This window comes from Cuculus canorus, chromosome 6, assembly GCF_017976375.1.
Source record: "Cuculus canorus isolate bCucCan1 chromosome 6, bCucCan1.pri, whole genome shotgun sequence".
In the NCBI taxonomy this organism is placed as follows: domain Eukaryota; kingdom Metazoa; phylum Chordata; class Aves; order Cuculiformes; family Cuculidae; genus Cuculus; species Cuculus canorus.
Window position 1 is genome coordinate 29,163,417 of NC_071406.1, and position 25,955 is coordinate 29,189,371.

At 41.1% G+C, this 25,955-nt stretch overlaps 2 protein-coding genes across 15 annotated transcripts in view; one reads left to right on the plus strand and one right to left on the minus strand.

The window, feature by feature from the left end:
* Nucleotides 1-10,962, minus strand: part of CARF (calcium responsive transcription factor) — a 50,363-nt gene extending 39,401 nt beyond the window's left edge. For 10 of the 14 annotated variants that reach the window (XM_009559806.2, XM_054069254.1, XM_054069256.1 and 7 more), the window contains exons 1-5: nt 10,927-10,962; nt 5,289-5,410; nt 3,544-3,765; nt 2,633-2,753; nt 301-430 (exon numbers count right to left, since the gene is read on the minus strand). In XM_009559806.2, coding sequence (XP_009558101.2) covers nt 301-430; nt 2,633-2,753; nt 3,544-3,765; nt 5,289-5,399 — 584 coding nt within the window. In that variant the 5' untranslated portion in view covers nt 5,400-5,410; nt 10,927-10,962. Of the gene's footprint in view, nt 1-300; nt 431-2,632; nt 2,754-3,543; nt 3,817-5,288; nt 5,411-10,868; nt 10,893-10,926 lie in introns of those variants that run through there. The other 4 variants (XM_054069257.1, XM_054069248.1, XM_054069259.1 and 1 more) reach the window with 4 other exon arrangements.
* A 640-nt stretch (nt 10,963-11,602) lies between these two features.
* WDR12 (WD repeat domain 12) lies at nt 11,603-23,449 on the plus strand. Its single transcript, XM_009559775.2, has 12 exons — nt 11,603-11,795; nt 13,278-13,372; nt 14,019-14,125; nt 14,969-15,084; nt 15,602-15,756; nt 16,517-16,562; nt 17,376-17,461; nt 17,643-17,783; nt 17,880-17,985; nt 18,776-18,908; nt 19,726-19,798; nt 20,547-23,449. Exons 1-12 carry the CDS (start codon nt 11,648-11,650, stop codon nt 20,622-20,624), a joined length of 1,284 nt encoding a protein of 427 aa, XP_009558070.2. The 5' UTR covers nt 11,603-11,647; the 3' UTR covers nt 20,625-23,449.
* The last annotated feature ends 2,506 nt before the right edge of the window (nt 23,450-25,955 follow it).

A 25,955-nucleotide genomic window follows, 5' to 3' on the forward strand; every position in this document is an offset into this window, starting at 1 on the left:
TATTTGGAGTAATTTCAGTAATTTGCACTGTGCTACTTTAAATGCCCACCGATTGTTCTGGTCAGAATATATTCAAATCTCTCTGGAATACAAGTACTTTAATTGCTTTTTCCACTGCTCTGGCACATAAAAAACTGCCTGCAAACACAGTTACCTACACATTACTCACTAATACTAAGGGTTCATAACCTCTGTTCTATGGTAATTTTGTGATAGCCATTGCAAAAATAAACTCCAAATAAAAACACAGTACTAACAGTGGATGAAAATGATTGTTCATCCTTTCAACTTCCGACCTACCTGGTGGCTGTTTTTTTCGATACAGTAAGGGATGCTTGTGGATGTAGAACGTAGCTGCTTGCACTGTCTGCTACAGCAGCCACTGCCACAGTCTGCAAGTTCCCGTCACCACACTTCTCTTCTGAAACATCTTTGCGAAAATAAAACATCCTTCTGGTTAATAACTGAACTCAGAATGGGGAAATGACAAGCTATGATTAAACTCTGTGTGTTGGAAAAGCAAGCATTTAGACATACGAGATAAGATTTCTAGATGATAAAAATAGTTTCACATTTGTGAATCAATACCCAAACTCTAGGCACACATATGAAGATATACCTGATAAGGTTATTTGTACTCAAGGACTTTGGTAATCATGCTACTGTTAGATAATCAGAAGAACTTGTAAAGATTTTACATTTCCACAAATCTACATAGGAATGCACAACCATTTCAGTCAACTGCAAATCACACGCTGGCTTTTAAAGTAAGAAAAAAGGAGATTACAATACCACACTGCACTTAGAAAAGAACACCCAAGCAAGAAAAAAATAACGCCTATTGTAATTGAACCTGACATGCTCTTAGAACAAATGTTTTAGTCTTTCTTGGTAGCAGGGGGGAGCAATCCATAAGACAGAAAATACTATTAGATTGAAGCCTGCATGTATAGTTAAACAAAAAAATAATGGAAAACTGTGAAAACAGATATTTGATACTTTGGTCTCAACACAGAGAAATGGAACTTTTCTTTAGATGTGGGATTTTTGCCCTTCAATTACAAAAGCTTCTTTTCCCCTATCCTGAGAGAGTGATAACCTATTGACTCAGTACAGAAATCAATCCACTTGAAAGGTGGTGCCAAAAGATTCGTAAGTGTACAACTCAGAGCAACACCAGTCTGCCTCAAAGGTTGAAGCACTGGTTCCCTCTACACAGACATGTCCTTAAAACACTATGGACTAACTCTGAAGTCTGTGCCATTTCATGTATTATCACCACCTATAGGCAAGTGAAACGCAAAGGCTGACAATCCATTCTCCTTCCCCTTTAATATCCACAATAAAGCACTGACAAGTTTTCCTGTCTTTTAAAGATCAAATAACTACAAAGTCTTTTGCACAGTAAGTCTCTAGGAAAAAAAATTCACAACAAAAAACCCAACCCTGTAGCACTGTTGCAGAACGTATATTCAAATACAGTGAAATTGAGCTATAAGTAAACAGACAGCCCCACATAGGATGAAAAATGGGAACATAAAAATACCATTCAGCATTGCAACTTACTGCCTACAAAAAACAGCAGCAATTCTTTAGTAACTGAAGGCTCAGTCACAGAAGACTACATTTAACCTAACCAAAGGTGGTTTTAACCCTGCAAGAGCAGGCAGAGAGGAAGGGGAGGAGGATTAAGGTAGGAGCAAGCCTTTCAGTGTACAGTTATAAAACCATATTCCAACTGTAAGTGAAAAAGTCTGGAGCATGACTTGAATCCCAACTCTTTCCTTTCTGCCCAGTATCAGGACTCTAGTTTTACCCTTGAGGTCTCATTCCACAGGGGCACTTAACTAGTGCTCAGATTTTGAGAATTTTATACAGAAAATGCATGAACAGTTTAAAAAAACCTCAAGCATTTACCAAAATGTGACAGTCTAGTTCTCAGCCTTATTCTGTGAATGTAAAGTACATCGCATTTTGTCACCCAGCAAGGCTTGCAGATAAATAATCAATGCTTTCAGATTTCTATAGAAAAGCTTAAAATTTGCGCTTCTAGTTGTGCATCTCACCACACACTTAAAATGTGACAACACACTGAAATTAAAAACTCAGCAATGAAGTTAAAGTTACATATAATTTTCTTCATTAGGAACTGAATTTCTACCTAGGTACTTCATTCCTGACTCCACAAAAGGTGCACCACCAGTGACCTCTGGAATAGCCCCAAACAACGTTAGTTCTTCTACCTGCATTACACGAATTAACTAGTTCACTTGAAATTAAGTAAAGACAGTGGAAATTCAAAGCTGACAGTACAGCTGCTTGACTTGGTACAAATGTCCTCATTAATGGTAAATAAGACAAGAAGCAATTTTGCACCTGACATCTCAATTTATCCATTGAATAGCTATAGTGACCATAACAGCTCTTATTTCATCAGGCTTTTGTTCAACAGAAAACGTGATGTGTGTCATGCCAGATACATAATCAGGAAGCAGATTCAGCAAGTCTGTATTTTTGGTTACAACTGACTAAGGAAAGGAAACACATACACACAAGGTGCTTAAAAAGAGATCACGCAGGATACACTTAGTCACAGGAACACACACCCTAAAGTCCCACCAGCTAAACTCACCCTGCATGCTGGTCACATCCAGAAGCTGACCTTGAGGAATAATCACTTGGGCCATTCCTGGCTGGGCAGAAGGAATGACGTGCAGCACCTGTCCATTTTCTGACTGGCTGGCAACAATCATCTGTAAGGCAATCACACAAAAGCATGGCACTAGTTTGTATGGTGATCATTATTTGCTTATTACCAGAAAAGAAAAATATTTTGGTTGGAATTAGAGCCTGTAAATTAGCTTAATTTCACATGACAAAGAAACAGCCTATTTACTGTCATCTTCTTAAAATTATTTTCCTCCTTTTAAAATAGCCCTTTAATTGATTAAAGGAGAGAGGAAAAAAAAAAACAAAACCAAAAAAACAACCTTGCAGGATTCTACAGTGAATTACATATTTACTTGAAACCTGCAACACTATTATTAAAGCTATCACAAACCTAATTACCAAGGACTTGTTCCACTAAGTTATAAAACCCAGAATACCATAAAGTATCATCTTGTTTCTGATTTATTATACTTCAAATGGGTGAGGTGTCTTTTAGTGCCAGATGAGAGTTACCTTTTTAGAAAAGAAGTGTTAAGAATTACAAAGTGATGCTTTAAGCAAATTAATTTGGCGGTGGGGAAGAGATATGAGTTAGCCTACTGATAATGCTCAAATTCCTCCCCAAAACCCCACAAATGGACTTATCAAGGGAATATAAGAACCAGGCTTGATAACGAGAAAAGACATAAGTTGTTTAATAAAATTAGTAATGGCTGGACACAGGATTTGTGAACTGAACCACTGAAAAGTTTCACTTGTCGCTAGGGACAAAGCCTTTATCAGCCATTGTACAACAAACAAGCACCACCTGAAGTTCTTCAAAGAGCTCCCTGGTCAGTGAATACCCTGCTGCCCTGTCTCAGACACACTCACCATCTGTGCACTGGGCCCTCCTAGGGGCTGCAGATCATAGAGAGGCTGCCTGGTTTGGTCTATCAGGTAGAACTCCTCTGCAAAGTGCGGCTGCAGCTGGGGTGGCCGTGCCGGGGCAGCTGAAGTTGGAGAGCTGCCTGAGAGGCGTACTGCGATGGCCAAGGCTGCAGGAGAGTCACTCTGTCCAAACAATGGATCCCTGGAATCCATGCAGGTTAGATGCTTTCACAGAAGAAAAACAGTAAAACGTAGTTTAACCTTGAGTAGCAATTTCTATTTTTAAAAAAAAAAAAAGGAAAGAAAGAAAGAAAGGAAAGAAAGAAAATTTAAACCCAGTGTGCTGTATTGTATCGCACATTCAACATGAGCTCTTGTCCTTCTCATCAAGAGGCTACTAGCCAACACTAGCAATTCTATTTCTGTTTTCCATTTCCATGCTGAAAAATCTATTCATATTTCTGCTTCCTAGAAAAAACTTTCTCTTAAGGAGAAAGAAAATCCCTTTTGCCCAAAATCTGTTCACCTAAGCCACTTACCCCTTTAAAACATCTCAAGACTACGCAGAAACTGAGAGACCTTATACCCAAAAAAACCCAAAAAACTGTAAAACACCCACCAACCTGATTTGACTTCAAAAGAAATCCTAGATACTATTCCACTTGGTCTTCAGATATATGCATTTAGCTTAGAAGACAAAAAATTTGTATATACTTTCTTAATTCTTTACCACAGAAGAAACACAAGCAACACAAACCCACCAATTCAAGTCCAAGACTTACACAGTGCAAGACCAGGAAACAGATTTTGCAAGCCTCAAAAAATAGGTACTCAGAGCTTATTCTCATCAAGCTCGCAGAATCAAGGTCTTACAGCAATCTCATTTTCATTAAATTTAAATGTTTAAGCACAAATATGTGTCTTGTTGAAACTCAAATATAAAACATAAAAATAATGGAAAATAGGTGACCCTTGTGTAAAGTATCATGTCCAGCTGTCACTTGGCCAATGCAAGACCGAGTGCAATTTATTGTATCTTTTGCAGCAACTGCAGAAACAACTCTGACATTTCTACCACAAAAAATTGTAAATTACAAATCCACAGAGTGGAGAAAAATGTTTCTGAATTGTATACAAAAGTCAGACCTAGGCAAAATAACCTTCTCAAAAATTCTGCAGGTATAAACCTCCTATACTGAAACTGTCTACTACAAACTACACCAGAAAAGCAGCAACAACTAAATGGCACTAGTTGTGTTAACAACATTGTGCAGAGACCATAAGCACACCTCTAAATCACTACCTGAATGTTATTTCATATTAGCTGAAGTAATCTGCAGAACATTAATGCAGAGAAAGCTCTCTGACCTGTGTCTCTGGCTTCTTATTTGCCACGTTTTGTCACTAAGCAATCTGACCTCAAGTGTTCTTAACTCCTTCTATTCCAAGGCATGTCATCAAGTATTCTTCAATAAAAGGATTTTGTTAACACTGTAAAACATGGGGTTTTATCAGCACTGTAACAGGATCTATTAATATAATTACTATTACTATAACATATGGATATTCATCTCTTCAAAGCTGAATGTAACATGAACCCAGGGGAAGAAACTTTCCTACTTTTTGAGAAGACACAATGTATCACTATAAAGGCAAGAAAAAAACTACACTGATTAAATATCACACTGTACAATCATCAGAGAGGACGTAAAGAAAGTGTCTACCAAGACAGGACATTCATACCTTACCTGCAAACCCCAATCATTTGTTTCTGACTCTCCTGTAGTATTACAGTCACCTATGAATAAGTCATTGGATGCTTCCATAGTAATGTCATGGTCAGCTCCATTTTCCTCCATTACAAAACAACCTGAAAAAGTTAACAAAAGTTTATTTCAGCCTTCCATGCATTAGCTGCAATCAAAACAATCCTGTGGGGTTTTTTTGGTCCTACAAATTTAGTCTCACAAGTTCTAATGCTGTTGGAAGCTAACAGCAAAGGTCTCAAGAAATCCTTGCCTTGTTATCACTTACTGCAGAAAAACTTCAGTGTTGCTCTAGAAGCTTAATGTGGCCTCTGGTAAAGGACAATTTGTTTGACTTGTCATCACACACACTTACAAACCACGCATACCTAGATGAAAATCATGAGTGTGTATGTCCACAAACACTCCATTAACAACCATACACACCTAGAGAGCACTTGATTTGCATTAACCAGCTATGCCATCTAGCCATCTTGAAGCAAATTACATTTGTTTTAAAGGGTTATAAAACTACATATAGATGAAATTAAATTACTGTTGTTGGTCTACAGAAGTAAGCTTTGGGCAGAAAAAACACTAGATAGCAAAACCAAAACTTAGCATTAATCTTGTGATGAAAGACAAAAAGAAATCTACCTCCTATCACAAAAAAAGTACTTCAAGGAGCTCAGCTTCACCCTATAAGCCTTCAAGCTAAGAGACTATCAGACAGCAAATTGCCACATTCACACGATAAGGCTTCCACCTAGACAGTACACATACCCTTTAAAGCAGTGATCACTCTCAAACATTCATAAGCAAAGAGACAACATGACAAACTAACTGGGCCCCTATGTTACAAGAGTACATACATAGTAGACTACACACATAATATGCCAAACTGAATAAAAGAAAACTTAATCCCTTTGCGGTAAGGGAATGGGAAAGGTGTTCAGCATTTTCCTCTTTAGTATTTATTTTAAATATAGGCAGTGTTATATTAGTATGTGACCCCTACCAGATTTATCTTCTTCACCACACTACAAACTAAATTCCTTGAGACAGACCTTCTTGGCTGTGTAATTTCAACCACTTACAGCTCTAGCAAGGAGAATGTAAAAAGCTAGAGAGTCACTTGAAAATGTACAACCTTGGAATTTTTTATTTTTTTTTGTAAAGATAGAAAGCACCACAGGCAAAGTAAATCCATATCTCCTTGGCTTCTGAAGCTGAATAAAGCATCCTGCTGATACAAACAACACTGTGAAGTTAAGCTGCTCATACGCTCAATATACTAAAGACTTTAATCTAAAGCAGATTTATTTTTCCATTCAATTTTCAAGTGATGACACTACAAATTCCAAATGAAGTTACCTCATGTTTAACAAATATTTTGTAGCTTTGGATCTGAGAACAACTATGAGATGCTTCAGTTAAAATGTCTGAAGTGTGCTAGCAGCAAATGAAAAAAGACAGAGAACTAGATTTCATCATCACTCAATCATTTCCCCTCAGTTAAAAGATGTAAATCTAAGTCAGTTTTGTCCAAGCGGCACATTTAGTTCTTTGAGATAAACTGAAGAAGTTTTTTCCAGAGATATCGATGGTACGTACTCTGAGTGTGCTGGAACCTGACTACAGAAAACAAGGGTGGCTGTATCACGACAGACCAACGGCACAAGTAGCACAATATCCTGTAGGTAACACTGGTTAATAATAAAGCTCAGGGAAAAAATGACAGCAGTAGGGTAAACATACAGTGATATTCATGCAGCTGCCTCCCACAGGCAGCCCAGAAACATCTGAAGTCTTATCTTTGTGTTTAAATAATGCCCTTGCTACATTTTTGCCCTGTGACTTTGTCTAATCACTCTTCTAATCCAGTCAAACCACTGCCACGCACATTACTCCAGACAATGAACGTCATGGTTTAACCATCCAGGTTTGATTAACATAAATGCTGTGCAACCCCAAACAAAAGATTTTCTTTTTTGTCTCAAAGATTATACTTTTATGGATACTTAAAAGTGCATACATAGGTAAGAAATTTTATAACTGTTTAAATATTGCTAACAAATTCCCCAAAGAAGTCCTGTATACCGATAGCTGTGCGAAAATTTTGTCACAAAGAAGTAAGTAAATGTTCTGGTGTCATCGGGGACATTAATTTTATCCCTAGTAGCTGTTATAGTGCTATGTTTTGGATCTAGTATGAGAATAATGTTGATAACACACTGGTGGTTTTAGTTGGTGCTAAGTAGTGCTTACACTAAGTCACAGACCTTTCAGCTTCCCATGCTTTACTGGCAAGAAGGTGCACAGGAAGCTGGGAGGGGGGACAGCCCACTCAGTTGGCCCCAACTGACCAAAGGGATTCTCCACACCACATGGCATCATGCTCAATACACAATTTGGAGTGTGGGGTGGTTGGGCGAGTGCAGGATCACTCCTCGGGGATGGTCTGGGCATCGGCCACCGAGTGGTGAGCAACTGCATTTTGCATCTCTTCTTTCATATATTCTGTTATTTTTTTTCTTCTTCCTTCTTCTTCTGTCCTATTAAACTGTCTGTATCCCAACCCTCAAGTTTCACCTTTTTTTCAATTCTCCTCCCCCATCCCACCAGGAGGAAGGAGGGAAGGAGAGGCTGTGCAGTTGCCAGCTGGGGTTAAACCACAACAATAACATACAAATATCTCAGTTTTTCATAAACACTGATGTGTAAGTGGCACAAAAATTTCCAATGCAACATCATCGTACCCCACATTTAAGAGCAGATTGAAGGAAAAATATGGGAATGTAATGCTAGTGAAAAAAGGGGAACAAGAGCTGTACCCTCAGTGCACACATCAAACAGGCAGCTCTCTATGTTTCATTCAGCTTTAGCCTTAATGCAGCTCCACTCAAACCACTCTACAGGCTGCTCCCCATAAAGTCCACCACTCCAAAGCCATTTCCAAATCAAGCGTCATTATGTTTTAATGCCTTAAGACTGCTTCCTTTACTCTACATCCATTTGGGAAGCACTTTACTTAAAATAAGGGGAAATCTCTGGCTATTGCTACCTCTACAAAGAGAGCAAGCAGCCACAGCAGAAACTGCTAGCACAGGCAAACATGATAACTAACCATCGCAAGCATTTTATACATGGTCTTAATGACAGGATCTTCAACAGGCAAATGTGCACTGCAATCCAGCCTACACACTACCTTCAGTGATTCACCTCCAGTGGACTAATAGTTCAAGTAGCAAGACACAAAAAGCAGTCAGATATCAATTTATTTAGCCTTCAAGAGCTCCTGTGAAAACATAGCCACAAGGGTCACCCCTTGCAGGGCTAGGTTCTCACTGACTGTCATCCACAGACACAACCTGTATAACATCAAGTGCTCTCAACAGAAACAGGATTTCAATGCCTGCTCCAAGGTGAACCTTTCTCCTAACAGCTGCAATCTCCTCTCTAATCCAGAAGCCTACATACTGATTCTTAATATATAAACTTTTAAAGACACTGACAGAAAAGTCAAACCAGCATTACTTTAAAATCCTATCACTGACCAGCCACATCTCCACTCTGCCTTAAGGCAGAGCGTTATATTTCTCTACTTTCCTGCCTCTGATTCTGTATTCTGTGGGAATACCCATACCCACCAAGTACAAGCAGCAGTCCCTAAAAATAGACCAGTTCTAGACTGACATAATTTTATGGTCTCATACGAGTGCTTGCTTCTGCCTTCCCTCAGTTAAGAAGCCCCCTTGTGAACATAACACACAGCCAGATCCCAAAGGAAAGTACTGCCTTTCAAAATCCCAGAGCTAATTATTTCAACACCGAGTCAATATTGCAAAATTTTAGTCAAGAGAAGAAACTTAAACTGTAAAAACCAAGTAAGTCCATGGTGATAATAAGCACATTCCACCTTGGAGTACTTTGTTGGGACAGGAAGGAGGGAATTCTCTTACATTTTTCAAGTTTGAAGTCTTCAATGCATACCCATCAAAAAAAAAACCACAAAAAAAACCCAAACCAAAACAAAACCCTGTAAATCAAAGCTTGACTGTGTAGGTTCACGTTTTCAGTGCTTCCAAAAGGAATATTCCCCATTCTGGTTTTAATTTATACTTCTCGACAGGAAATACAAACAGCTGAATGCCTCACCAACAATCTTTTTCGAGTTTTCCATTAAATGCTTCAGAGGTTTTATAAAAACATTTAAGATAATTGCATAGCTTGCAACAATTAAGCACTGCCTCTGATGACACTCCTCTACCCTATGAAGGGCACAAATTACAGCAAAACAAGGAGGAAATGAGAGCACAGCGATACCCTCAAGTAAATCACAGAATCATAAAAGCACTAGGTTAGAAAAGACCTTTGAGATCATCGAGTCCAACCTTGCCTGTCCACTACTAAACCATATCCCTAGGCACTTCATCTACCAGTCTTTTAAACATCTCCAGGGCTGGGGACTCAACCACCTCCCTGGGCAGCCTCTGCCAGTGCCCGATAACATCTTTAGTGGAGAAAGTTTTCCTAATGTCTAACCTGAACCTCTCCTGGGAAGGCCATTCCCCCTTGTCCTATCACCTGTCACACCAGAAAAGAGACCAACACCCACCTCTCTACAACCTCTTTTCAGGTAGTTGTAGACAGTGACAAAGTCTCAACTCAGCCTCCTCTTCTCTAGGCTAAACAAACCGAGCCCCTTCAGCTGCTCCTCATAAAACCTGTTACAATTAGCTTTATATTAACTCTTATGAGGTTTGCAATTTAGCTCGCCGCCATCATGAAAGAGCAGGCAGACGGTGTTAAGAACGCACGGGAGACCTGGGTGCTCCTACTGAAGGGTATTTCAGGCGAATCACTCCTGTGTAGCTGGCCCAGCTCTCAGGAAAACGGACAGGTGTCAGTTATGCCCGCAAAAAATGTTGGATCTTTTAAGTAGGCTTAAAAACAAATAAGATTTCAGAGTCTCACAAAACATCAAGACTTGACAGCTGGCCCCGGGGAAAGCCCAACTCTTCCCCGCAAGCAGTGGACAGAAGGTGGGAAGAAACCTCTCCAAACCCTGCACGCAGCAGGTTCGCAGGCAGACACGCAGGTTCGCCTCCACACTTCCAGCCCTCCTCAGCGCGGTGGCTTTGCTGCTCCCGGCAGAGGCTTCCTGTCGCCGCTGTCACTGCACCCGCGCAGGAACCGCGGGCCCCGCACCGAGCGGAACGCGGAGCTGCACTCCCGGCCCCGCGCTGCCTCGTGCCTCGCCCGCAGCCCGCGTTACCCCGTGCTCCAACCCGGAGCCTCCGCCCCGCCCGCTACCCCGCGCCCCCCCCGGCCCCTGCCCCGCACCCCCGTGCTGCCCAGCGCCCCCGCCCGGAGCCCCCGCGCCGCCCCGCGCGCTGGTGGGGACACGGTCCCACAGCCCTCCCCAGCGCGCACCCCCCTCCCGCCCCAACACTGAGGGGAACCGGGGTGTGTGCGGGGACACCCCATGCCCTGCCGCCCTAACACGCACGTCCCCAGTCCGGTCACAGCCCCCTCCCCACCGCAGCCCCGCGACGGCGGAGAGAGCACAAGCACACGCACACAGACGCGCCACACAAGCGGCGGAGGATCCCGAAGGAAGAAGCTACCGAACCCCTACCCTTGTCCCGCACGCGCCGCCATGGAGCCCGCCCCTCAGCGCACGCGCGCCGCAGCGAGGCAGGGCGGGAGGGGACCCGGGCAGGGCCTCGTGGGGCAGGCTGGGAGTTGTAGTCCCCGCGGTCACACAGAAGCACAGCGTCCCTCAGGGCCCACCGAGACGAGCTCCTGCTCTGCATAGGGCAACCCCAACGCTCACACCGTGGGTCTGAGGGCGCTTCCCAGGTGCTTCCTGGCTGTTGTCAGGCTTGGTGCCACCGATACCGAAAATGCCAGCAAATAAACTCTCCAAGACGCGTTTTGGAGCTTTAGAAAGAGAGCGTTCTAGCCTGGGCAACACGAAGGAGCGGTCCCCATCGATCATGTACAGCCAGACAGGAGCTGGAGACAGAATGGATTTCCCACTCACAGGCATGTGGATAAATTTTCCCAGGAGTCTTATGCACATTCTATTACTTTCCAAGGTCTAATTTTAATGTTATTATGAATTCACAACAGTCAAATCTCTGCCAATTGGACCCGGCTCCTGCTCCGGCCACGCATTTGAGACCGCAAACGGATGGTCCTCTCGGCAGCCGTAGCTGACGCGCAAGGTATACTGGGAGTTGTAGTCCCCGCGCCCGCTCGCCGCACGGTGCAGCCGCTTCAGCAGCGGCGGTGGCACGCAGGGTGTGCTGGGAGCTGTAGTCCCCGCGGCCACTCGCGGCGTGGACGGTTCCAGCATGGCGGGGCTCACGGCGGAGGTTACGGCGCGGTTCCGCACCGAGAACCCCAGGTTCGCCGTGCAGGATGTACCCTTCTCGGTCCCCGCCAACGCCGAGACCACCGACCTCAGCCACCTCATCAACAAGCTGCTGGCTGCCGACAACGGTAGGGGCGGGGCCCAGGGAGCTCGCAGCTAGTCTGGGGGTGACCCGGAGCGCTGGGTCCAGGCCTGGAGTGCCCAACACAAGGATGTGGAGCTGTTGGAACGGGTCCAGAGTAGCCCACGGAGGTGCTCAGGGAGCTGGAGCACCTCCCATAGAGGACAGGCTGAGAGAGTTGGGCTTGTTCAGCCTGGAGAAGAGAAGGCTCCGACGAGATCTTATAGCCACCTCCCAGTATCTGAAGGGGCTACAGGAAAGCTGGGGAGGGACTTTCTACAAAGGCTTGTGGTGATATGACTAGGGGGAATGGCTTTAAACTGGAAGGGGGAAGATTTACACTAGACGTTAGGAAGAAATTACACTGGCCCAGGTTGCCCAGGGAAGCTGTGGCTGCCCCATCCCTGGAAGTGTTCAAGGCCAGGTTGGATGGGGCCTTGGGCAGCCTGGTTTGGTTGGAGGTGTCCCTGCCCAGGGCAGGGGGGTTGGAACTAGATCATCTTTAAGGTCCCTTTCAACCCAAACCACTCTGTGATTCTCGGATCTGGCTCTGTGAGCTCCCTGTGAAACTGGCACCAGGAGAAACGGTCCAAAGGCTGGATGAATGTGTGCCCAGCACCACTGACTGAGCTGCCCCAGCAGGCACAGAAGTGTTTCCTAAAACTTGGCAAAAGAACTAATGAAACCAAAGATTTGGGTTTTATGGAAGCGTTTGAGAATAGCTTAGCTATTCTGTCAACGGTAGGTGAAATGGGCCTGACCGACTTGAAAGGCTTTACAGGGCAAAGATGCCTGTGCAATGTTCTTGAAAAATCCTATTTTCTGTGAGAAACCAGACTAATTGTGTCTTAGACTAATTGTATTTTAACCTGCTGGGATTTCCACAAGTTACTTTAAACTCATGAAATTACAAACAACCTTGAAAAGAAAACTAGTGCAAAGCACAAAGCTTTTATCAAAATTACAGAATCATAGAACAATTTGGGTCAGAAGGAACCTTAAAAATGATTCAGTTCCAGCCCCCTTGCCATGGGCAGGCACCCCTCCCGCTAGATCAGAATACTCAAAGCCTCATCCAGCCTGGTCTTGAACACCTCCAGGGAGGTGGCATTTGTCAACTATGCCATTGCAAAGGGAGAAATATGACCCAAAATTTCTTAGGATTTTCCTATTGCCACCTTCAAATACAAGGCTGTAGCTGGGGAATATAAAGGTGGGGGTTGGCAGTAGCAAGCTCCATGCAGAATACCCATAGAGTTTGATTAGACATAGCCACAGAGAAAAGGATTAAAAAAATAAGTTGTTAACAATAAGAGGCAAACTTAAGCCTTTGTCCAGCAAATTTTCTTAACTCCTGTAATCCTGTGGAATTAGTGGGCCACCCACTTACCTCTTCCTGGCTCCATTCTGCTGAACCAGCCACAGAATGATGCAGTTCTTGATGGTTTCAAAGATATAGTGACACCCAATGTTTCCTGACTTCTTTCAGCGGATCACAAATATGTGGAATTTGACTTCCTTATCAATGGCCAGTTCTTGCGTATGCCACTGGTCATGCACATGGAAACAGAAAATATCTCCACGGTGAGTCATACTCAATTTCTCCCTGTTTTGGACAGTCGAACAGACTTAGCCAGTTTACTTCAATCTGACTTAGAGATGACACTGTCGTCCTGACTAGGTAGATTCCTTGCTCAGTTTTATTTCTTTTCTGACTTTCCTAGGGGAACTGTCTGTATGTTTAAATCTATTCTCAACTTCAGAGCAGTTAGAGAGTATTGTACTGAGCTGTGCAAGGAACATCATTATACAGTCTGTTATTTCTGTACAGTTAAGGGGGGAAATTCTTGTTTTATTCATGTCATCATTAATATATTTTTGTCTCCTACTGTATTAGTTACACTGGGGGATAATGGGAAGGTAAGTGATACTTGTACGAAATGTGAAGTGTTTTAGACATTGGTTTTGTACAGGTAAGTACAGAAGAGGAAGAACCCGAGAAGAGTGGAGTTACTTGCTTCCAGCTTCTTAGTAATAGTAATTTGATAAAAATAGGGAAAGCAATATAATTCAGACACTTCTTATAAATTCCAGTAATGTGACAAAGGACCAAGATCTTTCCCCAATAAACTTGTACATTTGCACAACATTACATTTAAATATTTCTGTTACTGATTAAAAAAAAGATAATTAAACTCACGCTAAATATGTATTTTGTCTGTGAGCTCAGGAAGAAGTGGTGGAAATAGAGTATGTGGAGAAATATATGGCCCCTCAGCCAGAGGAATGCATCTTCCATGATGACTGGATCAGTTCTGTTCAAGCCACTGAAGAATGGTACCACACTAAGACAGTTCTAAGTTCGATCTTATTCCTGTTGTGTACAGAGGACTCCATGGTCTCAAATGGAGTGGTATTCTGCTGCTTTAATAATCTGGGGTGGGAGGGTTCCCCCTGTTTACTCTCTTTTTATGGCCTTTTTTTAAACTGTCAAGTCAGTCAGCTGCTTGCTTTTGTAAACAGTTTAGTTTTAGCACCTCTATTCTGTGGTGATAGTGACTTCATCACAAGTAGCAGAGTCAGTGAACAAGAGATACGAATGGATAATACTACTTACTATCTTTAAGAGAAAGGACAGCAAAATTTCCTTAGCTCTATTTTAGCTTAAACCCTTGTCTTAAAATGTGACATTCATTAGTAATAAATATAACATTGTACCTTTATGCAGAGCTTGTCTTTAAAAAACCCAAAGCATAATTGTTTTCTACTGTATTTTCACATTCTTTCTCCAATCAACTAGGGAACATTCCTATATTAAGTAATGGTTTGAAAACACTACAAAATCCTGTAGTAACATACCACAAACAACAGATTATCTTCATTTAAAATGATTTAAACATTCTTAAGTCTCACCTGTGAGAATTGTACTACTCTCATTGCTTTTCTTTTTGGCCTGTGTTCCTAGCCTGGCAGTTGCAGGTTTTAATGAAGCTTTGCTCTGTAGCAAAAAGATATTTTTATATCTTTTTATATCACTCATTTTTTTTGTAAGCATACAAAGTAACTGTTTTTTGAATTTGTTTCTGTGCTAGTATTTTTCCAAGTTTCTGGTTGAGGCTTTTTTCATGAAAACATTGTTGGTTTTAAAGACAATAACATTTCAAATTCTGTACCCTTTAGGATATTAACTGGCTGCTATGATCACACTGCTCGAATCTGGTCTTTAGAAGGAAAATCCATCATGACAATAGCTGGGCATACAGAAGTAGTGAAGGATGTGGCATGGGTGAAGCAAGGTCAGTATATATTTATTAGGAGAGTGGTAATAGTTTGATTTATTGGGGGAGAAATCTCAGTGTTCCTCAACCATGAACATTTCATTATCTAAAAGCTACAGTTATTTCAATTTGTCATTGTGTTAGAAATGAAGCCACGGTGCAAGTAAAGCTGTCCTTTAACAGTAACGAGCAGTAATATGTAGGTGTTCAAGGCCTGGTTGAATGGGGCTTTGGGCAGCTGATCCAGTGGGATGTGTCTCTGCCCATGGCAGAGACGTTGGAACTGAATTATCTTTAAGGTCCCTTCCAAGCCAAACTATTCTATGTATGTTGTCTTTCCACCTTGCAATCTTCATTAGCAAATATTGGTATGCATATTTATATTAATTGTACTTGCAGGGTCATGTGACATAAACTGAAATCTGTATGAGTAAACTGAGATATGCATCTATCTGCTATTTCTTCTTGGACTGAAGAGTTTAAATAAGACTTTGGAAAGCTGTTGGGTGCAAGTGTGACTTTCTTTCTTCCGCAGATAGTTTATCGTGCCTGTTACTCAGTGCTTCCATGGACCAAACCATCCTGCTATGGGAGTGGAATGTGGAGAAAAACAAGGTGAAAGCGCTTCACTGTTGCAGGGGACACGCTGGGAGTGTAGACTCCATAGCTGTTGATTGCACGAGAACTAAAGTGAGTGACTCCTGGAAAGAAACCTTTGTCTTTTGGGTTGTTAGCAGCCCATATCTCAAAAATCATCTTGTCCCTGCGTAGGTACTAGTCATCATGTTGTTATGACTGAAACACTGATAAGTTTCCAGCCTTGTTATAAATGGTGGTTATTGAGGACTAGGAGCACTACATCAGCACTAGGCCAGCTTTTCAAAGTGACTCATTTAACCTCTAATATCACAAAAAGCTGAAGGTGACTTTAGATATGACAAGCCATTATACTGCTGCTTTTCACTTCTGTGAGTGAAACTGAAAGTTTAAAATAAATTCTACTTTTAATGCATGTGAATTTTATGTTGTAATGGACTATTTTCAAATTTGACCTAAATTTTCACAGTAGTTAGTTTTGTTGGGAAAAAAATTTCAAGAATGATACTTGGAAAAAGCAGGTTGTAGAACAGGTTCTTTTACTTTATCTAGGAATTCAGCTGTTAAGAGCACTCACACCAAAGGTAGTCATCATTCCCAGCTTGACTCAATATCAAGACAATTTAAAATAAAGCCTTTTGATGCTGAAGGAAATAAAGACATATTTTGTAGGTATTTTTCCTGCAAAACAAGGAAGAATAATAATTTGATCTAAGATTTTTTTTTGAGGAGCCTAGTACTGCTCTTCATGTGTTACAACCCATTGATTACTTTTTCAAGCAGGAAGTATGTTTAATTTGGCTTACGAGGTCTGTCTGGATCAAATTTTAACAAAATGTGTCTGTTCAAACAGTTCTGCAGTGGAGCCTGGGATAAGATGTTAAAGATCTGGTCTGCAGGTAAGCTAAGCGTAAGCTGCAAGTCTTGAATCTCTTTAAAAAAATGGTACTTAACAACAACTGTAAACATTGATATCTCAATACTTTTTTCTTTAAGAACATTTGAGTCTGTAATATTAAAAGCAAGCTAGAACTCTTTTTTATGTAAGCTCTGTAAGGTTGTGCATCACTGTATGAAGTCACTGGTTTGGTTGGTAACGCAATTTTAGGTATGGTTATCAACTGTATACTGATACTTATTTTATTCAGAAGACAGTACTTTCTCTTATATTTATTTTTAATAGATCTACATAAGTGTGCAAGTTTGAGTATACGCTTCTTGCAAATCAAACATTTATGGGTTATTTTCCTCTTCTGTTGTTGACACCATAATATGGAGGACAGTAAGATAACCAAGTCTTTTCTAGAAATGTAAATGTTTTCACATTTCATTTGATGTGACTGGTTTCTTTTGCTGTTCCAAGTCATGCTCTTTCACTTTTGGAGTATATGCATAGGTTTTGTATCCAAAAGAAAGATTGTGTTTATCACACATCTGAATTACTGTTGGAATTTTCCATGAGTAAGGATGATCTTAAAAATTCATTGGGACTTCATTTTTAAAACTGAGTGGCCTGGAGAATGGCGCTTAGTTTGTACTTGTTTTCCTCTTGCTCAAAATGGAGATAATACTGATCTGATCAGATGTGTCAAGTTGAAATATTCATGCATCTTAGACCAGTTAGTAATGTAAATATGGAGTTTTGCTTAATTACTTACATGGAAATGCAGTTCAGAAACCTCTAGATCAAATCTGATGGTCTTCTCTCACAGTACCTACAGATGAAGAGGATGAAATGGAAGAAGCAGCTAACAGACCACGGAAGAAGCAGAAAACCGAACAGTTGGGACTAACAAGGGTAAGATGAACTCCAGATTTGTCCAGGATTTTATTTTAGAAATGTGGCCACACAGAATAATTTCTTTGTTAAAAGTGATTAGTGATACGTCTCAGGCTGATCAGAAATGACATCTTGTTTGTTGAATAAATAGATTTTTTTTTACAATACTCAATCTAATCTCCTCACTTTTAAATTCTAGACTCCCCTGGCCACCCTCTCTGGCCACACAGAAGCCGTCTCCTCTGTGCTGTGGTCAGATGCTGAGGAGATCTGCAGTGCGTCATGGGACCACACCATTAAACTCTGGGATGCCGAGACTGGAGATCTCAAATCCACTTTGGTGAGACTTTTATACTTTGTAGGTTCTGCTGAAGTCCAGCTCAAATTAAAAAAAAAAGTTTTGCAAAATAATAGCTCCCATTTTCTTTTCTGACAGACAGGAAACAAAGTGTTTAATTCTATATCCTACTCACCACTGTGTCGACGCCTCGCATCCGGGAGCACCGACAGGCACATTAGACTGTGGGATCCTCGCAGCAAAGGTGAGCTAAAACAGTCATGTTCTCAAAGTTGTTTTTTCCAAATCAGAACTTCTCCCTGTTGGGAGACACAAACTGTTTTCTGGTTCCTCTGCTTGAAACAAGCCATTGTGGGGCTTCTATTAAATACAAAGATTATGACTGTTTTCTGTAATCAGGTGCAAGACTTCTTTTGATTTCTTTAGAAAACTCACTCAGCTTAGGTTTTCCTCCCTTTTTGTTTTTAACTTGTTAATGAATGCTCAACTGTGCAATTGCAAGCCTGAACCTTACTTACTTTTTGTGTAAGGTTCATACCTGAGTTGGTCAGACCATCATCAAAGTGAAATAGTAGTCACTTTGTTACAATAGAGCAGTGCCCTGTTTGACAGGATTGTGAATAACTTATCCTCAAGCCTACCACATATATTTCATAGGCATGTTTACTTGTTTAGCTTCTGTAAATTTAATCCAGAGTTTCAGTATTATCTTCTTGTGTGTTAATAACAAAAGCATTTTTTTGCTTGCTATTTTTCAAGAATCTTTGCACATATAGTTTAGTGAAAAGAAACATTTTGAGTTTTGTTTGGTTTTGGTCTTTTTTCTCCCCAGAACGTGTGTGGCTTATATTTCTGTTTGCTTTCTTTAAAGCTCAGTTTGATTTTTGAAGTTAGAATTACCGTCAAGAGAAACACTTACCTTGAACACATATATGTTGCTGATTGCATTTCTCACTGGACTTTGTATGCAGCTTAAAATTGCTGGTTTAATTTGGCAGCTACCGATGTCCTTTTTTTCCTCTTTTTCCGTTCAGATGGCTCCTTGGTTCTTCTGTCTCTGACATCTCACACGGGCTGGGTGACATCGGTGAAGTGGTCACCTACCCACGAGCACCAGCTGATCTCTGGTTCTCTGGACAACATTGTGAAGCTCTGGGACACAAGAAGGTAAAATAAACATGTTCATTGCTGTTTAGAGGCGTATAAGCTTACAGGGCCAGTTAACCTAATGAAATAGAAAAAGCAGTCAGTTCATTGCAAACTCCTCTGGGTTTTAGGAGTCGGGCTTTTTAACAAAAGGGAGAAAAATACTTGTAGTCTACCAGAGGACATCTGGCTTCAGATTGGAGAGCTGGATGGAGTTCCAACGTGGGACTTACCTGGCATTCACAGCAGCATTGATATTAACATGCAGAAGGCAGCAACCATATTATTTCTGCTGGGGGTAGGGACAGCAGAGGATCCGCTAGCCATTCCTCTGTTTTGAGGAACAAAATACATTCTTTTCGTGAGGAACGAGCCTAAAACTGGGAAGTTTCACTTGATACTGTCTTCAGACCTTTCATTACAAATTTCCAAGCAATGAAATGGTTTGCATTCAGAAGACCTAAATGGCTTTTTTGGAAAACACACCCAGTTGAGCAGCATCCACACATGGAAGAAAGAAACCATGTAAAATAAACTGTTCCTAACAAGCAGATTGATTACATTTCAGTCTCAAGGTAGTTTGCAAGCAGGTGAAAAATGTTGGTGCTTTTCTCTTTGGGGAGGTAGGAGGAGTTAACACTAATATGATCAGCTCTGGAGAAAGCAAGAGAAAAGATGACACATGGTAGATACTTGTCATCCTTGAAAGCATCTATAACCACTACAACACATCTGTTTGATAGCATCATGATAGTATTTCTTTCAGGGACTAATTTTGTTTTCTGTGATTGCTCATTTAACTTCAAATGTGTGACTGTAAATACCTATTTTTTACCAGTTGCAAAGCTCCTCTGTATGACTTGGCTGCTCATGAAGACAAGGTTTTGTGTGTGGACTGGACAGAAGCAGGGGTAAGAATCTCAAGAGCAAGTTACTCAATGTATACACATGGTGGTTAGGAAGAGGGCTAAAAGCAGTCATGGACTATTTTGTCCTTTATGCTTATAGATACAAGAACAGGAAGTTTTAGTCATGCTGTGGTCGATACTGGGCTTACAGCAGAGTGATGGTGTCACGCGCACTGCAGCAGTTGCCCAGGCTACCGTGCGAAGGAGTAGGGTGGGAGTTTAAGCTCTGTAGCATTAAGTGGGCATTACAATTGTATTCCAAACAAGGAGAGACACGAGAACAGCACCAAACTTTGCTGAGAAAATGCGTGTTCCAAGGGACTGTTTGCTGCCGTGGAGACTAAAACATTATTGTGAACTGACAGTTGGGGCATGGCAGTACGCGTAGAAGGGGAGCTATTTAATCCTCTACAGCAAGCTGTTCTACTACTGTAATGGTACACACACATATAAAATGGAAAAAAACCCATTTTCTTAATGTTCCAGATTATCAGTATGGCTCTTGTGCTTAGTAAGAGGCAGGAAAAGTCTTAGAAATTTTCCTGCAAAAACTTTGCTTCTAATTTTAGGAGGGGAGGAAGAGACATGGTTGCTTCTGTGCTTTGATTCTGGGTTTTAGTCATGCATTAACAGTTTATTATTCATTACTTCTTTGTATGTCTTTAAAAGAAAGAAAATCGGAGTCTTAACTTTTGTGTAGGTATTTTGCTTAGTTCTGCTATTAATCACAGTTTTGTTTTCCTCTTATCAGTTGCTGCTGAGCGGAGGTGCAGACAACAAGCTATATTGCTACAGATACCCAGCTACAGCCTCTGATGTTGGGGCATGAAGGTCAGCAGCCAGAAGAATTTTTCTTAGAAGCATTTTTGCCACAGTCGCGCTCTGTTAACATCCCCACACAACCAGTGTCTAAAGAAATGAGTCCTTTTCTGCTCAGACAGCTGTTGTTCCTATTTTTTTGTGTCGGTAACCTATATTGTGTTTGTCACAGAAAAATGGCGACAAACAGTTAGTGATGTGATCAATATGAAACAAAGCAAAGGGCATTTCCTCCCCTTTTGATGGCCTTGAATTAACATCTTTTAAATTACTATTTGTGTAGCCCTTTTAATAAGGAATAAACTGTTCCTGATACTTACGGAAAAATTACTCATCGGACTAAATTATTTTGAGTAATAAAGCTTTTATCTACAGTTAATTCATTTAGTGCCTCACTTAAGATAAAAATCAAACTTCATCTCTCTTTTTGCTATGGCAGTTGGTGGTTCTTATGATTTAGGTCCTCAATTGATGAACTCGGGCTTTTTTCTTGGATGAATTCTTAGTATGTTTGCAGTATCCATCTCATGATACAAAGGAACTTGATGGCTTTGCTGGCAGATGAAATATTCTAAATTTTTTTGTGGCTCATAAGTTAGGGTTGTAAATGATTTCATCAGAAAGTGTCTGCCTCATGCCACAGTGCACATTGTGTTGTAGCACAACTAGTGTTGTATCTTACTCCTAAAAATCAGCAGATGTGTAGAAACAAGGGGGGGATCACACAGGGCAGAAGAAATTTTCTTCTTAGAAAGAATGGATACAAAAAGTTGTGATGGCTTTTAGATAGAGGATAAGTACTATCCAAATATGCTTATTTTCTCTGCTGGCGGTCTTGATTTTAATTTGGCATTTAAATGAAAAAACCTGTTATTGCAGTTTGTTGGGTGCCATGTATGGGATGTTAAACCAGCCCTTAGTCTAACAAAGTGGAAACCAAACTTGGATATCATTGCTAATGTTTTAGCATTCGATAAGACCTGTACAGCACGATCAAGTCAAATGTTTAAATTGCAAGGTTAATTGTTTTTTGAAGAGTGAAAACTCTGACCTCCAAGTTTACAATATGAACAAGTTCTGAGTGAGCAGCTTAGGAAACAGCAGAACAGGAAAATGATGGAGAAAATGGCAAGGGTACAGGGGAAGGATCTCTGATCCCTTGGCTTTGAAAGTAATGTACTGCCGATCTTTTACTAATGCTGCTTACAAGGAATTAGTTCCCTTACCATCATATTATCCATGTTCATGTCCTTGGTATGTGCTTTGTGCTTTTTAAAGCAATATACACTATTAATACCTTAATATAGCAACGGATATTTTTTCCTTATTTAAACTTTATTCCTTTAAAACATTGCCTTCTATTTATTTACTATACAAACTGAAACTTGCAAATGTGGTGTAAATAACTATTTTGTTTTGCAAACCTACCAAAAATGCAAAGCATTTTTTTGAGCAGGAATTTAGTATGTGCTGGAATATGCAGCATTCCTTCCTCCCCGCTATTAAAGATTTGTGTAATTTCACATCCACGTTTGTGGCTATTCCAGTCTGTTCTAGCAATCATTGGCCTAATACTCATTAAAGTTTTTTTAAAAAAATCTCTAATTAATGTTTTAGTATGAAAACAGAAGAGAATAATATCCTCTTTAGATAATCCTTATTCAGGATATCTGAATTTTGGAGGCCTTAACCAAATAAAATTTGGAGCTGGTTTTAGTGGAAAGTGAAGGAAGTTTATCTTCAAGGCTCCCAGCAACCATTTAATGTAAAGTCTTGAGCTTTTTTTGTATTATAAGAAACCTATTTTATTACACTCTTCAGTTTTTCTTTCAGATAAATTATGCTTGAGCTTAGCATTCAGAATTCCTGGGGTGGGTCTGCAGTCAGAGCTGTGGAGCACCTCCAGCCAATTAAGTTGTTGATAAAAATAAGTGGATTCTCTTAAGTGCATATGTCTAAAGGCTCATTAATGTAAGGCAGGTAACCTTCAAATGGTTTTCTTGCCTTCTCAGAAAGATGTAAAAAATACTTTTTAAGAAGGTCACATCACTTGGACTGTCAGCTTAACTTAGAAAGATTAATACTATTTAGCCTTAAGAGAGCCCAGCTGGCATGAATTGTTTCAGTTTCAAACACTGAATCCATTAGATCTGCTACACTTGTCACCTGTAGTAAATACACAGAGTGTAACTAACTAGAAGGGTAGGTTTTAGCACAGCACAGTTAAGAAGAAGGAGAGGTTTTACAACCTCCTTTTACTTTGGGTTCTCTTATTTGGAGAAGTGCGGTGTCAGACACAGAAGGAAGCAACCAAGTAAAGCATATTAATGTTATGAAGTGATACCAGCACAGGTACAGCATTTTTGAAGTGCATCTGTATTACCACTGTCCATGAATCATAGAATAGTTTGGGTTGGAAGGTACCTTAAAGCACATCCAGTTCCAACCCCCTGCCCTGGGCAGGGACACCTCCCACCAGACCAGGCTGCCCAATGCCCCATCCAACCTGGCCTTGAACACCTCCAGGGATGGGGCAGCCACAGCTTCCCTGGGCAACCTGGGCCACGGCTTCACCACCCTCACTGTGGAGAAATTCCTCCTCATGTCTAGTCCAAACCTGCCCCTCTCCAGTTTATACCCATCCATCCTCATCCTATCACCACAAGCCTTTATAGAAAGTCCCTCCTCAGCTTTCTTGTAGCCCCTTCAGGTACTGGAAGGTCGCTATAAGGTCTCCTTGGAGCCTTCTCCAGGCTGAACAAGCCCAACTCTCTCAGCCTGTCCCCGTATGGGACGACATCATGCTCATCCCAGAACCTACAAGAACAATTTTTGAATTCGGCTGGCTGACACTTCTTTGAATAATCTGTAAGCTTAATGAAAACTTTTAATAAGATTATTTTATTTCCTCCAAGCATGCAGTTATTTAATTTAAAATAAAGATGTGACATTAGAATGGCCGGCATGAGTTGATTTTAAAATCGCGAAAGAATTGAGTCAAAACCAAACTTGGTCTTCCAGAACCAAGGTGCTGACGGTGATTCTACTCACAAAAATAGTTCTTGTTTTCCCCCCTAAAAAAACATTTATGCATATTCATACTGCCCTGGTAGCGTAATATACAGTAAAGAACTTTTGTGTACTAACAGCGAGTTTTCCTTAAACATCAAAGTGATTCTACAGGCGAAGAGGATCTCTAGTCAACTACTATAGAACTAAGAACTGTAGTCAACTACTGCAAGCTTTACTAATTTTTTGTATCAGTGGGAGCAGGGGGTGGGCTGGGGTTTGAGAGGCTGCGCAAGTAACTGTTCTATTCAATCTTTTCATTCTGCACTGATACCTGGCACAAACTGTTAATTTTACTAGCACACATCCACTGCCTCCAAAGACAGTTCAAACATCACCGTGCGTTAAGACTCAGGTTAAAAGCATTAGTTTAAGACAATGGTTCACCTGCTTGGTCCTTCGTTTAGTGTCACACTTGCATTTTCTGTTCACGTTTGCTTTTTTCCAGCTGGTTCTCTCAGCTTTCTTCTTCTGCTTCTGGATGATTGCCATCAGTTTCCTGCAGCCAGCCCTAACAGAGCACTGTGTTTGCTTTCTTGTTAGCATTTTGTTTATTTTTTTTAATCTTTAATTTCTCAGCTAGAAGGGCGAATTCAAAACAGGGGAAGGGGAAAGAAAACTAAATGTTCCAGCGAAAGTGTCACACAACCTAAACCAGCATGCATGGGTAGTACCATTCACCGTGACACTACCCACACCACCAGCACCTTTTCCGTACGTCAGGCAGCCCCCCTGCCAGGGAGGAGCACATCAGCTCACCCACAGCACTTGAACAGCAGCCTCAGCCTGCACAGTCAGAGCTTGGAGACTCCCAAACTCACCTTGGATGCCTGCTCCGCACACAGGTTTCTGCTGAGGAGCGCAGGGTACCCTCTGGAGGCACAGGTGAGCAGAGAGGACAGGGATGGCAGGGGACCATGGGCTTCTTTAGCTGCTTTTTATATGAGTTTATGGTAAGGATGCAGATCTCCAGTCAGTGCTGCTCTGCCTTCCAACACAGCCCATAGCCGGGTGGTGAGGTGTTCCCTTAATGAAAATAAACTCATATGAAGTTTAAATGAGTTTTGTACAGACTGATAGATTTCTAGCATAAACTCAACATACTTCCCTAGATATCAGCACACGTAGGCTAGGAAATAGACCAAATTACATAGGCTTAAATTGCCTTCTGTGATTTAAACAAAAATATTTCATAGAGCTTAGAGGTAAAAAAGAAAAAGGAAGACACTTCTAGTGAAAATTCCTGAGATACGACGTTTTCTCCTGCGTTTTCTGTGACATTTCTGCAACAGAAAGCATTAAGTAGGCATGTGCAAAGATTGCCTAAAGGAAAAGCACACACTTTTCTTGCACTCTTGATCTAAATCTTATTAATTATCAGCTTATTTAAACATGGATATAAGTTTAATGTGTTTTGGGCTTTTTTTTCAGTCACCGAATTAATGGAGACTACAAGGTTATTGCCAAGACTGGGTGATTCTAAACATGTTTCTTTAAGAAAAACAAACAAACCAACAGCCCCCAAGGAGCAGATGGGATTGGGGCAGATCTATTCCATGACCTCACTGAAATTTCAGCATGTGCTCTTTTCGCCTGCTGTGGGAAAGGCAAAAGGTTTTGTCAGATTAAATACTTAATGTGAACTAGGTCAACACGCTTGACTTGGATTTCTACTCTCTGGCAGGCTGGAGCTGCGAAGCTGGCCCTCACGTGCCCCAGTCCAGGGGTAAGCGCAGTTTATGGATTATGACCCCGCTTCATTTAATGCTGTTATTCGTTTTATTACATCTTTTTGTTTCTTGTGCTTAAAAAAAAAAAAAAAAAATGATGAAAAGATATTCACATTTGGTCAGATTAGTTAGAATCATAGAATAGTTTGGGTTGGAAGGAACCTTAGAGATCATCTAGTCCCAAGCCCCCTGCAATGGTAATTATTGTTTACCTGTAAGTTTTACTAAACATGCTTTGAGAATGTGCAATAGCGGCAGGTTGCCCTGTCACTCGGGCCCTGTTGCACCTTTATACAGTAGTTAGGCGGCTGAGGGACAGCTTTTCAGAGAACAAGGCTCAGGATCCTGTTCTGACAGGGAGAACTATAACCTGCCCTTGATTTCTAACCCAGCATCCAGGCAAACAGAACGGCTATTTCGCTGGTTTAGCACCAACGCCAGTGTAAACTCCAGCTTTCTGTACAGTTGACTCCTGCTTGGCCAACTCAGATGGGAGAATCACACAGATACAATGAGCCCCTCAGCCTGCTTTGTTGGATAAC